Source organism: Leptopilina heterotoma, unplaced genomic scaffold, assembly GCF_015476425.1.
Source record: "Leptopilina heterotoma isolate Lh14 unplaced genomic scaffold, ASM1547642v1 Lhet_21, whole genome shotgun sequence".
NCBI classification, from domain to species: domain Eukaryota; kingdom Metazoa; phylum Arthropoda; class Insecta; order Hymenoptera; family Figitidae; genus Leptopilina; species Leptopilina heterotoma.
The window spans coordinates 1,636,224-1,654,348 of NW_025110925.1; the positions used below are offsets into that span (position 1 = coordinate 1,636,224).

Here is an 18,125-nt window from a genome sequence, read left to right on the forward strand (position 1 = left end):
GTCATCTTGTAAAAAAGTAAGACTCGAATTTGTATTTTCTGTTGTTACATGGAGATCGTGCTTGAAATTCAGTTACGAAGGAATTTTCATTTAAATAATTCTTTTCAAAAATTTCTCTTTTCAAGTCGATGTTATAATTTTTACTTGTAAATAAATATTTTAAAGTTCCATGAGAGTTTATTCTTTTGTATAATTTTCCTATTTAAATAAAACTTAATGAAATAAATAATTTCGAATAAAGTAGAGATGAATCTATTTCTGTAATACTTTACATACATGTGTGTAAAAAGAATTGATATTTCGTTGAGTGTATTTTTCGCGTCTAGGGGAAAGTACTCTATATACTTAAATACTGAAAAACTAAATAAGAATTGTAAACAAAAATAATATAAATTATAAAATAATATTTCAATCATTTTAATTGCAAATGTGCACAATCACTAACTTTCTTGTGATACTAATACGAAAACGAAAGTGAACTAAGTTCGAATACAACTGAATTTTATTCATCTCACTCGAATAAACTGTGAATAAAAGGTATAATGTATAAAAAAAATATACTTCACTACTTCTTTTATGAATTCCTAAATTAAGAAATTATTTAGTAATCATTTTTTCGTTAATAATAAATAATTACAATGAATGCTATATAAATGTCCAAGTAAGAGTTATAAATCACAATTTTCAGTAATTTTTCCTTTTGCCGCTTGTATACACTGAGAGACATTTGCTCTGCAGTTCCGCTGCACTAAACGATCTCTCAGTAAATAAAAATTATTTTTGAGTACTTTCCTCTCTTGACTTTTAATTGAAAGTGGAAAACTTATGAAATTATAAATAATTATTTTTCTATTAACCATTAAATCTTCAGGGAATCGTTGAGCGATGGAACTGTGTGTACCAAAAAAGGACCTACTGATAAATATATTAATCATGTAATAATTTTTACGCCAAATGTTATTTGCGTTGTTTGAAACAGCAAAACTAGTTGAACATATAATAACCCTAACAGCATTCGAATATTCAGAATATTATTTATGCGGACGCGCAGGCTTCACACTTAATAATTAATTTTAAAAAAAGTATCAAAAAGTAGATTTAATATTGAAAAAAAGTAGTAAAAAAGTAGCTATCGAAAATTAATTTTAACGAATAAAAAAATTGTTTTAGTCGATTCACGAAAATTTGATTCAGTATTTCCCTGACTGTTTCCTGATTTCAATAAAAAATATATTTATTTTTATTCTAATCTTGCTTCTAAATTTTTGAAAAATTCAATTATTTTCTAAATTTGTATCCTAAAAAATAAAATTGTATTTAAAAGTAATTTTTAAAAGTATAAACAAATAAAATTATTTAATAAAATTTCATTTAAATATTGTTCACAGGAATTAGAAAAATAAATTTTTAATTTTTGAAAGTAAAAATTTAAATGTTATTACAGTTTTACAACAATTAAAATTTTCAACGATTTCAATTTAATAATAATCCATTAAAATTTAGTTATTTCTAAAAATTTCTGCTATAATGCTTTTAATATTTAATTATTATCTAAAATTTCAACTGAAATTTGATTTTAAATCAAATTCTTATTAGAAAGATCCACTGAAATTCAACTATTTAAATACAAAAATAAATAATATAGGTATTGAATATTTGAGTGTTTCTCAAAATTGAATTCTTATAAAGCATTTTTAAATTTTTTAAAAAATAATTCAACTTCTAAGAAGAATTTTCTAATTTCTGAAAATAATTGAATTCCTGCGAAGAATTTCATTTAATTTTTTTTAAATAATTGAATTCTCGTGAAAAATTTTTATTAATTGGGAAAATAATAATTGAATAATTGTGAAGAATTAAAGAAAGAATTCAAGACTTTATCAATTTTTAAAAAAATAATTGAATTCTTGGCAAGAATTTTATTTAATTTTCAAAAATAATTGAATTCTTGCAAAGAATTTTATTAAAATTTTCAAAAATAATTGAATTCTTGAAAAGAATTTTATTTAACTTTTTTTAGAATAATTGAATTCTTATGCAAAATTTTATTATTTGGGAAAATAATTAAATAATTGTGAAGAATTAAAAAAAAATATTTAAGAATTTATCAAATTTTTTAATGAATAATTGAATTCTTGCGAAGCATTTTATTTAATTTTTGAAAATAATTGAATTCTTGAGAAGAATTTTATTATTTGAAAAAATAATTGAAGAATTGCGAAGAATTAAAAAAAAATTCAAGAATTTATCAAATTTTTTAATAAATAATTGAATTCTTGTGAAAAATTGTATTATTTGGGAAAATAATTGAATAGTTGTGCAGAATTTATTAAAGAATTTAAGAATTTATCAATTTTTTAATAAATAATTGAATTTTTCGAATAATTTTATTTAATTTTTTTAAAATAATTCACAAAAATTCTATTATTAAAAAAAAATTGTATTCTTGTGAAAAATTTTATTGTTTGTTAAAATAGTTGAATAATTGTTACAAATTAAAGAAAAAATTCAAGAATTTATCAATTTTTTTTAGTAAATAATTGAATTCTTAAGAAGAATTTTATTTAATTTTTTTTAAATAATTAAATTCTCGTGGAAAAATTTATTATTTGTGAAAATAATTAATCAATTTAAAAAAAAATTGAATTTCTGAGAAGAATTTGAGTATTTATGAAAATAATTGAATTCTTGCGACGAATTTTTTTTATTATTTTTTTAAATAATTGAATGCTCGTAAAATTTTTTTTTATTTGGGATAATAATTTATTAATCAATTTTTAATAAAATAATTGAATTCTTGGCAAAATTTTTAAAAAAATTTTAAGGTTTTACTAGATGAGTGCGAAGCCTGCAGACGTTCTAGAGGTGTCTGTTTGTGGACCCAAAAGTGGTCTAATGGAAATTAGGATACACAAAGGTATTCAAAGGATAGTACAGAAATTATCATGGTTTTCCTAAAAATAATCTAATTACAGTTCACGGATAAAATTATAAAATGTCCGCAGGATATGCTGAAATATCGGTTGCTATCAGGGAATAATATGACAAACTGTAATTAAAAATGTAAATATTGTAACAAACTGAGCATTCTGGAGTATGAGCGTATGTATAAAAAAAAGTTCAGTATTTCAAAATGGAGAAAGTTTAGAAGCTGATACATTTGTAACTAACGTATTTAAGTTAGCTCAAATATTTACTCAGTAATATAATTGTTTTGAATGAAAAGAAAACGTTTCATAAAATAGAACAACAAAAATCTTGTTACAAAAAAAGTCAGTGAAGAATCCGATTAATACACAAAATAATTTTCCATAGAATAACAAATTTAAATTTGGACATTTCATAAAAGAAAATTTTGAATTGCGTTCCTACAGACTCTTAAATTAGTTTCATGATTTACGCATAATTGAATTATACAATTTACAAAAATAAATTTTGTAAAACAATCTTTTTTAAATATTTCAGCTAACTACAATATATTGATGCGTTAAAATGATTATTGTATTTTATTAATCGGCTCCTGTTCGTGTTACTAAGTCGAGGAAAATTATAATTTTTATTTCAATCGCAGAAACAATGCTAAGAAATTAATTTTATTAGGCCTGGAAAATAAATCTATTGTGATACCAATATGAGAAAAAGAAATAAAAATTTTAAAAAAAGTAATTATAAGAATTTTAAACAAATGCTTAAAAATCCGAAACAGGTTTATAAAATTTTGAACCGTCCTAGAAGTTAAAAAAAATACATATAATAATCAAGCTTAGGTAACTGAAGGGCCTAATGAATTTAATATAAGCTTATCTTTTATTCATTCATAAGTGTCAAAAAAAATATTTATTTTTCCTACATTTGTTAATATGTTCCAAATTTTAATCCAAGTTATGCAAAAGTAAATTTTAAACTGTTACACTGGAGAGTTTACATATCTATCTATAAAATTGTTAAATTATTAATTATTATCCATGTTATCTTATTTACGGAAAGATTTTTTATTTCGAATTTAAATATTTATATCAAACTTGGGCTTTTTGATATTTGATATACAAATACAAAAAAATAGAAACAATTTGATATTTGTCACAGTGAAGATAAAAATTAACAGTGTACTATTAACTTCTTCTTTCTTCACTATATGAGAATTTACTAGTGACGCTATTAAAATTTTTCTGCAAATCTCAATTAAATTGCAAGTTTCATAAATTTCGCATTTTTGAAAATAAAATATCTTTCCGTACTTTATTCTTTAAAATATTTAAAAAATGATTATCAAAATCTATAAACGAAAATGTAAATACAATTAAAATTCTCAATGCGATCTCACTCTTTGCTGAAATTTCAAGAAAATCAGGGTTTGTAATACAAAGGAAAAATTTCGGTGTTACACCAAAAAGGGGCAGAAGACATACCGTAAGGGTACGCCTGCTGTTCCAATTCGCTACGTCCGCTGTGCCAAGTGCTAAGATAAGATGCCAGTGTTCTACTATTTTACAACTATTATTGAAAGTGATAATTTCTCTATTATCATATTTGGAATATTTATTTCATATGTTTTGGCAAATTTAACTTCCTTCCACTATGATTTTTAGTGAAATTCTTTATAATTATAAGCAGAAATTAAAATATGAAGAAATAAAGTTGATAATTACATGATTTCTATTTCTAATTTTGATTCTTAAGTTTTCTAAAAATGGGTCCTACTCCTAAAACAATGAATGTTTTTGTCCAAATAAAAATGAATAATACCACCGAACAGATAAATTCTATAAATTAACGATATTACTAAAAATGTTAAACTTTCTTTTTTATTCTACTTCTAAAAACACCTAAAAATTTGAGGCCTCTAAACCTGAATACATCCTTAAAATAAAGTGCAGTGTCATTTGTGTTTCATTTCTTTATTTGAAACTATAACTTCATTATTTCTAAAAAATAATACATTTCTTTTCAATAAAAGTTTTAAAACTAATTTTGAGATTATTTTTTCAGAAAAATAATTTTCAATGTGAGTCATATGATGTATAACACTGTAAAACGTGAAGTGTTAAAATAAAACCAGAAAGGATTAAAATAATATATTTTGGTGTTATTTTTAACTATGAATGAAATTTTACTTTAAATAAAACACCAAAGTCAACGATTTGTAAAAATTCAACGAATTTAGCTTCTCCAGAGAGAATATAGTAAGTTAGTTACTAATTAGTTACGAACTTACTAACTTAGTAACATAGTTACTAAATTCAATTGTGTTCAAAAAATTTTAAAAAATTCTCGTCAAAATTTCAAATCTCTTTATAAATAATAAAATTCTTCTCTGATATTCAATTATTTTACAAAATTTTAATCAAATTCTTGGCAAAATTTCAAATATTTTCAAAAGTTTTCTAAAATTCAATAATTTTCAATATCTACTATTTCAATAAAATTTTCCAAAAGAATTCCATTATTAAAAAAAATTTGAATAAAATTCTACGCAAACATTCAATTATTTTCATAAATAATAAAAATTTTTACAGGAATTCAATTATTTACAAATTTTTTTATAAATTACTTCGCAATAATTCAATTAATATCATAAATAATAATAAAATTTTTACAGGGATTCAATTATTTTTATAAATATTAAAATTCTTTTAGGAATTCAATTATTTTCATAAATAATAAAACTCATTGCAGAATTTCTATATTATTTTTAATGCAATTTTAATCGAATTCCTCGAAAAATGTAATAATTCTGAAAAGTTTTATTAAAATTCGTCCAAAGAATTTAATGATTTAAAAAAATTTGTAGATATAACATTTTTTATCAGAATTTAATTTCAAGAAACATGAAATTAATAAATTATTTATTTTTGTATTTAAATAATTGAATTCTCGTAGAATTTACTAGTAAAAATGGTTTTTCATTTCATAAAAATGAATTTCAGTTAAAATTTTAGATTATAATTAAATATTAAAAGCATTATAACGTGGATTTTTAGAAATAATTAAATTTTGAAAAAGTTTCAAATTAAAATCATTGAAATTTTTAATTTTATCATATTTTTGACAAAAAATTCTGTAGAATTAATTCTTTTTAAAAGTTCAATAGGATTTTTATTAAAATTATTTCAAGTTTTTATTTTTTAATATAATATTTATTTGCAAAATTTTCGAATAATTGAAATTTTGTAAAATTGAATTGTAAACGAATGAATTTGAAAATTGTCAAAGAACTTTTTTAAAAATTATTAAAAATAATGGATTTATTGAAGAATTTTAATTAAAAACACTAGAAAAAAATTTAATTTTAGAGAAGTTATAAATTATTGCAGAAATTCCATTATTTTCAAGAGTATTAAAATTCTTCTTAAGGGCATTTGAACCTTGATGACGTCACACATGCTTTGCACAATCTGTAACGTCATCAAGGTTCAAATGCCCTTAAGGATTCAATTATTTTTACTAATAATAAAACTGATCGCAGCATTTCAATTATTTTTCATACAATTTACAATTGAATTCTTTGAAAAAAGTATTTATGTTCATGCAAGTTTTAATAAACCACGACAAAAGAATTCAAATATTTAAAAATTTGTTACTAAAATTCTTTATGAGAATTGAATTTTGAGAAACATTCAATTATTTAATAAATTATTTACTCTTGCATTTAAATAATTAAATTCTTGTAGAATTTTCTAACAAGAATTGATTTTCATTTTATAAAAATGAATTTCAGTTAAAATTTTAGATTATATTTGAATATTAAAAGCAATATAGCGTGAATTTTTAGAAATAATTGAATTTTGAAATTAATTTTCATGAAAAAGTTTAATTGAATTTTCTTTTATATTATTTGAAGTTTTTATTTTCTAATATGCATTTAAATTAAAGAATTTAGAAATAATTGAAATTTCGTGAAATTGAATATTGTTAACAAATGGATTTGAAAATTGCCAAAGAACTTTTTCGAAAATTATTAAAAATAATGGATTAAAATTATAAATAATAAAAAATTAAATTAAATTGTAGAATATTGTAGTTAAAAATTTTTGAAAATAATAATTGAATTGAAATAATGAAAATAATTTTTGAAGAAGTATAATATTCTTATAATACCTATAAAATAATGATTTTATTACTTGGTCATCTTTAATTATTATAAAATATGAAGAAATCGATCACTCCGAGTCGAATAACTCCGAACTCGGAGTTATCGATATCTTCATATTTTATAGTTTTATAAAAAATTTAATGAACTATTTCATTCATTGTAAACAATAACACCAAAATTGATTATTTTAATCTTTTTTGGTATTAATTTAATCTGCAACAATTCTTAATACCTCACGATTTACTGTGTAAGGATTAGTAAGTTTATTTTTCTCTAATTTTCTTTTATGGCAGCAACGAAAACAAATATTGTATATATGCTATCAATTAATATGTACATATTAATAATAATCATAATATGTATAGAAATTTCATGAACAAAAAATAATTCTTTTATTGAATGCGTATGTGTTATTATATATTCGAATCCACGGCAGAGGATACTTATATATTATGTGAAAGAAAAAACTTATATTTTACTCTCATCTGCCTGGAACCCAACAATGTTTTATTTGAAAGTTTTTAAAAATTTCAAAATTTTTTTACACTAAAACACTTGCAATAGGTATTTTTTTTGTCGTGTCTAAATGCAGATTTTGAGTAAAATGAGTATAAATCGTTTATTGTAAATGCAGTCAAAAGTGAATGGAACGAAATGTGATATTACCACTTTTTATAATATCTATACTTTGCAGTATAAAAAAAACAATTATCTCTGTGCAAGGGGATTAGGAATAGTTTAGAAATTCTCGTTATTACAAATTACAATAAGCATCTTTTATTAATTTATGGCTTCCAAATACTGAATTTAATAAATTTTGGTTTCATTTTACTATTTTTAACTGTAGGTACACTTTCTAAATTTGAATTAATACAAATATTTAATACTAATTTGAATTATAGTGACTGACGTGCTCTGAAGAAACGGTACGGAAGCAAAGAATATAGGTTATGTTTGTAATTTTTTTAAAATAAAATACACATAAAGGGGATCGATTTCCTTTCTCAATACGAATTACAAAAAAGTGATGTTTAAGACTGCATTTTTTTCAATTTGAAATATTTATCACTTTTTCATTTTCGGATCAATCGATTTACGATGTGTTCCTCTTTCTTCACTCCAACTTCTTTCTTCAATTGACGAAATGCATTTTTAAAAAGAGTTATAGACATATACATAGTTCAAAAAGTGGTCCGCCATTGACTATATGTCCTCCTAATAAAAACTGATTTTAGTTTCAAACAATGAAACAGAAGCTATTAATTTTAATTCAAAAGTCTCTCTTGTCTCTTAAAAATAAGACAAGGACAACCAAACGTCTTGCTTTTAAGCCACTTTTCTTCAGTGTCACGTATCTTCGTTTTAATTTAATTTCTACTGGAAAAGGAAAAAAAACTTTTGTATAAATTTCCCCCTTGCACAAAGTCCAAAGAATATTGATAAAAAAATAAGAATAATAACGAAAAAGTAATAATAATACTTTATAGTAATGATGATGCTGTATTTGTATTTGTTACGAGAACGCGTCTCAAATGGCGAGTGCTTGGATTTTTTAACTGCTCCTTATGTTTAGAGCATGAAAGATTATATACAAAAAAAAGAAAATCAAAAATTGTGTAGAACAAAAAAAAGAAAATTGATAATTCATACTCTACAGGGGAAAAATTGGAAAAACATTTAGATTCTGTAATACTTTTAACAGAAGAAATTGAATAATAAAGTTATTTCAACTTTATTGTTAATTTCCTATTGCATCAATATATTAACTAAATTATCAATATTCATATATATTTTAATTAAATATTGATGCAAAATTGTACAAAGAAATAAATAAATAGAATGAATAGAATAGAAATAGCTCATCCTGTTAGAATTTATTTTCTAGTAAAATTTCAAAAACTTATTTTATAAACGATCATTTTCAAAAATTATACGTCTTCTTCGTTTATTAAACAAAAATTACATCTCTTCGAATGAACTATTATGTGTATAGTGTTCATAATAGAAAAATTCTATATATATAAAATATATACAATGTAATTCTTTTATGACGATTTATTTTCAAAATGAAATATTGCTTTCATAATTGTTATAATGAATTTTATTATTTCTTTGCACTGCCACTTGTTTTTTCTAGGATGTGAATATAAAAACCGGGAGTTTTACATTCCTCGATGGATTTGAAATCTCCATAAATAGTTTGCTTGGCTCGATGATGGAAAGCTTCCATAAGCATATCACGAAAAACAGTCAACTTGTGAGGATAATAGGATAATCTAAATTGGCAAACGCTGTCTGATTGATTGCTATTTTCCTCATTTAATGATATTATATAGTCTAGCGTTACTAAAGTTGGCTTTCCACTTGTGAATAGTACAGATGTAATGATCTGCCGCAAATGTTTACTCTGAAAAATCATTTTTTAAATTATATATATTATATTTATAATTAGTAAACAATAAATAAGAATAAAGAAATTAATTGTATTTATATACTTACATTGTAATAAACGCATTGCGTTGGTGTCTCTCCTGTTGCAATTGCATTATCATAATTTCTATGATCGATTAATAGCAATCCACCGGGTTTCACGCAACGTTCGAAATTAGACAATGCTTGTCTGCAAATCATTTTTTTTATAAATGGGACGTTTTTAGACTCGAAAAGTGGTTTAATTTTTTAAAAAAAGATTAATTTTATTCCTAAACTAAGCTTAAAATGTCTAATTTTCAATCAATTTAAATTTTCAATTTTTTTTTTTTTGATTTTTTAAAAATCTTCTAATGGCGTTCTAAATATATGGTGTCAAACATATATCACAGTAAATCGTGAGGTATTAAAAAGTGTCGCAGATTAAATTAACACCAAAAAAGATTAAAATAATCAATTTTGGTATTATTTTTTACAATTAATGAAATTTTAGTTCATTAAATTTTTTTATAACTATAAAACATGAAGATATCGATAACTCCGAGTTCGGAGTGATTCGACTCGGAGTGATCGATTTCATCATATTTTATAATAATTAAAGATGACCAAGTAATAGAATCATTGTTTTATATTATAAGAATATTACACTTCTTCAAAATTATTTTCATTATTTCAATTCAATTATTATTTTCAAAAATTTTTAACTACAATATTCTACAATTTAATTTAATTTTTTATTATTTACAATTTTAATCCATTATTTTTAATAATTTTCGAAAAAGTTCTTTGGCAATTTTCAAAACCATTTGTTTACAATATTCAATTTCACGAAATTTCAATTATTCCTAAATTCTTTAATTAAATGCATATATTAGAAAATAAAAACTTCAAATAATATAAAAGAAAATTCAATTAAACTTTTTCAAAAAAATTAATTTCAAAATTCAATTATTTCTAAAAATTCACGTTATATTGCTTTTTATTCAATTATAATCTATAATTTTAACTGAAATTCATTTTTATAAAATGAAAATAAATTTTTATTAGAAAATTCTACAAGAATTTAATTATTTAAATGCAAAAGTAAATAATTTATTGAATAAAATTGAATGTTTCTCAAAATTCAATTCTCATAAAGAATTTTGTAACAAATTTTTAAATAATTGAATTCTTTTGTCGTGGTTTATTAAAACTTGCATGAACATAATTACTTTTTTCAAGGAATTCAATTATAATTGTTTGAAAAATAATTGAAACGCTGCGATTAGTTTTATTATTAGTAAAAATAATTAAATCCTTAAGAAGAATTTTATTACTCTTGAAAATAATTGAATTTCTGCAATAATTTCTAACTTCTCTAAAATTAAATTTTTTTCTAGTGTTTGTAACTAAAATTCTTTAATAAATCCATTATTTTTAATAATTTTTAAAAAAGTTCTTTAAGAATTTTCAAATTCATTCGTTTACAATTCAATTTTACAAAATTTCAATTATTCGAAAATTCTGCAATTAAATATAATATTGAAAAATAAAAACTTGAAATAATTTCAATAAAAATCGTATTAAACTTTTAAAAAGAATTAATTATACAGAATATTTTGTCAAAAATATGATAAAATTAAGAATTTCAATGATTTTAGTTTGAAACTTTTTCAAAATTTAATTATTTCTAAAAATCCACGTTATAATGCTTTTAATATTTAATTATAATCTAAAATTTTAACTGAAATTCATTTTTATGAAATGAAAAACCATTTTTACTAGTAAATTCTACGAGAATTCAATTATTTAAATACAAAAATAAATAATTTATTAATTTCATGTTTCTTGAAATTAAATTCTCATAAAAAATGTTATCAACAAATTTTTTAAATCATTAAATTTTTTGGACGAATTTTAATAAAAATTTTCAGAATAATTACATTTTTCGAGGAATTCGATTAAAATTGCATTAAAAATAATATTCAAATTCTGCGATGAGTTTTATTATTTCTGAAAATAATTGAATTCCTAAAAGAATTTTATTATTTATAAAAATAATTGAATCCCTGTAAAAAAGTTATTATTTATGAAAATAATTGAATTATTGCGAAGAAATTTATAAAAAAAATTTGTAAATAATTGAATTCCTGTAAAAATTTTTATTATTTATGAAAATAATTGAATGTTTGCGTAGAATTTTATTCAAAATTTTTTTTAATAATGGAATTCTTTTGAAAAATCTTGGGATGCATGACGATTCCCGACAAACAGTAGATAAGTTAGTAACTAACTTACTAACTAACTATTCTCCCTAGAGAAGCTAAATTCGTTGGATTTTTACAAATCGTTGACTTTGGTGTCTTATTTAAAGTAAAATTTCATTCATAGTTAAAAATAACACCAACATAAAGATTATTTTAATCCTTTCTGGTGTTAATTTAATCCTAAAGGGATTAAACTGTTGCAGATTGTTTTAATCCATTCTGGTGTTATTTTAACACTTCACGTTTTACTGTGTATGAAAAACTCATCTAAAAGTTTAAAACAAAAACCCAAAGAGAAATGACTCATCAATATGATGTTAAAATGATCGTCAAATTGATTCTTCAAATTTACGAAAATGTGCCTGATTTTTACCATTTTTGGACGTCAATTTGACATCAAATTTGAGGATAATATTTTTCACTAAATTAACTTTTTGAAGATAAATTTCCCATAAATTTCTCATTTTTAAATTTTTATTTGAAGATTTTTCATTCAAAATTTAAAAAAATTAAAAGTAAGGGGCGTTACCAATTTAGGGGGGGAGGGGGTTCAAAAATTGAAATTTTTACATGTAACGCAATGGTAACGAAGGGGTCTAAAAAGTTTGAAAAAATGGTAACGTAGTTTATGGACGGCCCCCTAATTTAAAAGAAAATATAAAATATCAAGAAAATTATCAATCCTCCAAGTCAAATATTTGACTTGGAGGATTGATAATTTTCTTGATATGTTTTGTCTTTCAATACAATTTTTTTTGTTTAAGAATTGAAAATATTTTCAAATGTTTCTTTACCTCTGTTCTCTTTGATCACCAAAGGAATCAAGTAAATGAGCAAAACTATTTCCTAAACAGATCACAGCATCAAAGCCATCATGTATCAAGTGGGAGATGTCATCGTACAAAGTCAACCAGTTAGCTTCTTCAATCACTAAAGCATATCATAAAGTATACTTTAATTATTTTAATTTTATTATATTTTGCATCATAAAATGCAACTATAAATACTATGCTAATTAGTATACTAAATCATTTGGTTTTTTTTTATTTCTTATTATAGAAGTAAAAATTAATATAGGCCGAGAGACATATGTAAAGCAATATGACAAAAATTTTTCTTCGTCAATCTCTGACCCCCCACAGTACGATAACATTTAAATAGTATTTCTCATTTTTATATTCTCCTCTCGAAGATGAAGATAAGAATTAATTTTGTTTTCGCTAAATGGATTTGAGAGTGAGCAGCATATATTCGTGTAGTAGTAGTAGTAATATTAGTAATGATCTTTCACAATCATCCTTGTATTGTTTTCTCATTATCTGTACATATTTTAAATTGATATGAAATTCTTATTGATAGTTTTAGATTTAGTTTCAAGAAAATCTGTGCGTTTGAAAAATTTGCTAGATCATAATATTAAAAAAAAAGGAATTCTTTTTATAAAGTTCTTGCATTCTTTTTATGCTGTTTTTTTAATGGTTTGATGATGATCTTACCCCATTTATCAAAAGCCGGTTCCTTTCTTCTATTCCATCTAGATTTCAGAGCGTATTTTAACATTTTATCTGAAGCATCAACGCTAACAACTTCGAAACCTTCTTCTAATAGCATTACAGAATCGACACCTGTACCACATGCAACATCTAAAATTCTGTGACATCCCCTTTCACGAAGTAGGCCAACGAGAAAATCGCGATAATTTTGCTTTCTTTGATTTTTATCGCCTATAAAAACCTCCCAAACTTTGGCTGCTGTCCCATCGGCATACTGATCTCTCACACCTTCTGCTGCTGTTCCCAAAGAACGGGTATGAAATACGGTGTCCATTTTTCTCTTCTATATGTCTGTAAAAATTTCATTGCATTTGCCGCAAGGCGCAACGACAATAGAAAACAATTATGTACGTCAGAAATTTAAAAAAAAAAATGTTTGTCAATTATTGCTTTGTATTCTACATTTCTGGTGCCAAGATAATTCATTCTTTTTACAGGAAAATATGAAAGTTTACGAAAAATGAGTAAAATTTATGAAATTTGATAATTTCCAAAAATTACAACTATAACCCTTTCTGAATTCAATTATTTTCTATAATTTTCAAACTTCATCTCTAAATCAATTATTTAAAATAATTTTTCAAAAACTTCTTCGAGAATTAAATTATTTAAATAGGAAAATTCAATTTCTAATTCGATAATTTTAACTGTCCATGTTATTTTCTCCAGTTTATTAAAGTATAATATTTTTAAAAAATAAATATAATCAAATTTTTGAAGAATTTTGAATGTAAATAATTTTAATTCTCCGAAATTTTAATAAGTCCCAAAAAGTAAATTTTTATTTGCTTTATTCAAAGACAATAATTAAATCTTGAAAAATTATAATAAATTCTAAGATTTAAGTAGTTTTTAAAAATATTTTAATTAATGTAATTTTTTCGAAAACAATAGAATTTCTTAAATAAGATTTTTGTATTACATATTTAGAAAAACTAATTAATTTTTCGAATTTTCGATGAATTTTAATGAAATACTTTTTTCTCCAAAATGTTAAACATAATTATAAAATATTATTATTTTTTAAATGTATTTCAATTTTAGGAAATATGTAATTGAAAGTACAGAAAACAGTAAATTTAAAAAAATTAGAAGCTAATTTTCATTAATTTTAATTTTCATTATCATTTCTAAATTTACATTTTTTGAAGAATTTTCATGAAAATTTTTGATAATTCAATTATTTTCAAAATTTGCAATAATTCAAATTCTTCAAAAGTTCATTTTCAAAAATTATAACCAAAAAAAAACTTGAAAAAAATTAATTATTTTCAATTAAATTTTACAAACTTTTAATTATAAAAAATCTTTTTAATTGTATATTTCGAAAATTTAAATAGAAAAATAATTCAAAAATAATTTTTGACAGATTTTGTCAGACACACATACCAAAATAGTCATTTCTAATGCAATTTTTTATGCTGAACCCGAAATATATTTTTAAATATTAGAAACATTTTTTAATATTCTAAAAACTTAGATTTATAAAATATTTGAGTACTTTTATCAAAAAACTTTTTCTTCAGTACAATTTTGCAAAGATTATTGAATTTTTATAGATAAATAATTGAAAATTTTTAAAAGAATTAAAATTTCAAAGAATTTGACTCAAAACAATTGAATTCATCAATAATAATTTTTACTGCAACTTTTGTAAAAGTTTCCTACTTTTATTTTTAAAATAGGTTTTATAACGATTTTCATTTATTGAATTTCAAAAGGTTTTCAATTTAATTTAGGATAAATTTCATTTTACATAAAATTTATTTGACATAAAATTTATTTGTTAGAAAATTTATTTCAAGACATAAATTTAATTTGACACAAATTAAACTTAATTTTAACAATGATAAAAAATTATTTAACGTATAATTATCATTTGACATAAAAATATAGGCGCGAATTTTAAAACTGTCCAATAAAATTTTTTTCCTATCTGATTGTTTACTTTTAAAATTCCCAACATTATTTTTGTGACAAATAAACATTAGGTATGTCAAATGAATTTTATGTCAAATAAAATTTATGTCAAGTGATTTTAATGTCAAACGAATGCCAAATAAATTTTTTATGATTTTAATGTCAAATAAAATTTATGTAAAAAAAATAAACTTTATGTCTAATAAAATTTATGTTAAATAAACTTTTATGTCAAATGATATTTATGTTAAATGACATGTATGCCAAATGAATTTGATTTATTCAATAATTTAGAAAAAATAGCATTAAACAAAATACTATTCTTAGATTAAAAGGGGGTAGAGTTGCTTCTGATCAAAAAAGTAAAAATTAAATTTTGTTTACTTCAAGGTCAACTTTTGAAAAAATATTTCTTTCACATATGTCACATTTAAATAACAATTCATTATAAAACACTTTTACAATAATTTAATTTTATCATCTAATTTTTAAAATACTTTTCATAAATTTTAAGTTAAGTTGAAAGAAATTTCAAACATGTTGGGCAATATCTCAACTTTTAAATTGTTTTTTGAAAATATTTTTCTAAACCGAATTAGCAAATCTAAATAGAAATTATGATTATATTCGAACTTTCTTGATACAATTTAATTTTTAGCTCGAGTCTTTCAAAGGTAAACATTAGCATATGTAAATGATTTTAAACATCAATTTCAATTCATAGGTATAATAGAGAATGGAACATTTCTTATAATATTTAATCGAAAAAATGACAAAACAACATTCTACATATTATGACTTGGTAATTCTTTTCAAAATTTCATTTTTATTTCTAATTTTACTAAATGATTTTATCGCAAAATTTTTTTTCATAAACTTGAAAGAAGATTTTAATTTATTAAAGATGATTTAATAAAATGCGATTTCAATTTACACTAAAAACAATTTATTTGATTCAAATAGTCGATTACTTATTGTCTATTATCAAATAAATATTTACTTGAATCAAATAATTTTTAATTATTTTAATTTTTTTAAATTAATTTTTATTTAAATCAATTAAATCGTATTTGTTTCAAATACTGAAATTATTAAAAACAATTTATTTGACTTGAATTAAAAATTTATAAGTTTACCTTCATGGACAATTATATCAAAAGTTTTTAAATTATTCGTTCAAAAATTACAAAAATTATATATTTTTAAATATGAAAAATAATGTAACACTTTTAAAAACACTGCATAAATGTTTATTATTCTAAATTGATACGACTAAAATATTTTTTTTTTTTAAACGAACTTAGAATGATGAAATATGTATATTGGAGATAAACTACAAACCTAATTAAATTTAATAGCAAAATAATAATTTAAATAATAAATATAATTATTTAATATATAAATGTAAATATTTCAAGATAAATTTTTTAAAAATTATTTTCCCATTTTTTTTCATATTAACATATAAAAATATGAAAATTATTTTTAATTTTCGCAATTTAGATAAATGAGAAAAAAGTAATAAGAAAGTTGTGTCGGATAATATAATTCAGCATATGTCATAAAAATATAAAAATACACAAAAAAAAGTGAGATAAGATACTTTATGAAAGTGATTAAGAAATATATATAAGGAAATTAAATGAAAAATAAACTTTGTTTTTCATAACAATTGTAATAATAATCTACTTGCAATTTCAATGATGAAGATGAAGAAAAATGAAAATGTCCTCAGAAAAAAAATGAGCAGAAATGTGGAGGAATACTGGCCCGAGTTGGTAACAATCAGACAATTATATATACGATGATATAGTTGAAGCTCAAGATTCGATTGGGGTGGGGAGGTTCACGATAACAGAAAAACCCTAAAAAGCAAGTGTAAGTATGAATAGTTAATTTCTACGTCATCTTATTAAGTATATATACATACACATAATAATAATGCACGTTGCGATTCTTTAAATTAATTTCATCATTACATAACGGGATATTATTATCAAATTATTTTCATTTTTCGCTAACTATAATATTTGAAAATTTTTATATTTTTTATATCACCAACTCGTACAATATTCGAATTCATTTACAATTCAAATATTTACAAGTTTTTTTATTTTTAAAATCTTCAAAAATATATCTTCATATCGCACAAATTTAATCTTTAAAAATGCAACATGCACATTTTTAAATTTATGATAAAATTTATTTTAGAGAAACGGTTTTTAATTTTTCAATTTCTTCTACAAAAATTATGTATGAAAATATAATATTTACTGTTAAAAGGATAATTAGTTTGTTCTAGTTGACATATTCAATATATTTATAATTTAAAAAAAGAAAAAATTTACTTAATTATTGTTTATATATTTTATATTATATTTTCCTTAAATAACTTGTTCTTGTTACTAGTTTGTTATAAATAAAATTTAAAAATTTAATCAATTTTCTTACAGTTGCTTTCAGACTAATAACAAGATGGTGGATTATTATAAATACGGATGTTCTTTGCATGATCATTTTTAAATGAGAATTATGTTAAATAAAATTTATGTCAAATAAAATTATGATTTTGATGACTAATGAATTTAATTTACTGACATTAAAATTATTTCCCCTGACAAAATTCTTTTTACAGGAAAATATGAAAGTATACGGAAAATGAGTAAAATTTATGAAATTTAATAATTTCTAAAAACTCTTTTCCTGAATTCAATTATTTTTTACAATTTTCAACTATATACTATATCTTAAAATTTCTAATTGTATTTCTATTGAAGAGAAAAAATGGAAAACAGGAAAAATTTAGAAACTTAAAAATTCCAGGCCTTTTCCATGATTTCCATGATTTACAGATTTTGTAGGGACTCCATCCTTTGGTAAAAA

The 18,125-nt window shown here is 21.8% G+C and overlaps 1 protein-coding gene across 1 annotated transcript; it reads right to left on the minus strand.

Annotated features, from left to right (window-relative positions):
- Window positions 1-9,011: 9,011 nt before the first annotated feature.
- Window positions 9,012-17,074, minus strand: LOC122501485 (glycine N-methyltransferase). Its single transcript, XM_043610988.1, has 5 exons — window positions 16,936-17,074; window positions 13,266-13,613; window positions 12,564-12,699; window positions 9,593-9,713; window positions 9,012-9,500 (listed from the first exon to the last, which is right to left on the minus strand). The coding sequence occupies exons 2-5, from the start codon at window positions 13,594-13,596 to the stop codon at window positions 9,198-9,200; spliced, it is 891 nt and encodes a 296-aa protein (XP_043466923.1). The 5' UTR covers window positions 13,597-13,613; window positions 16,936-17,074; the 3' UTR covers window positions 9,012-9,197.
- Between the last annotated feature and the right edge of the window lie 1,051 nt (window positions 17,075-18,125).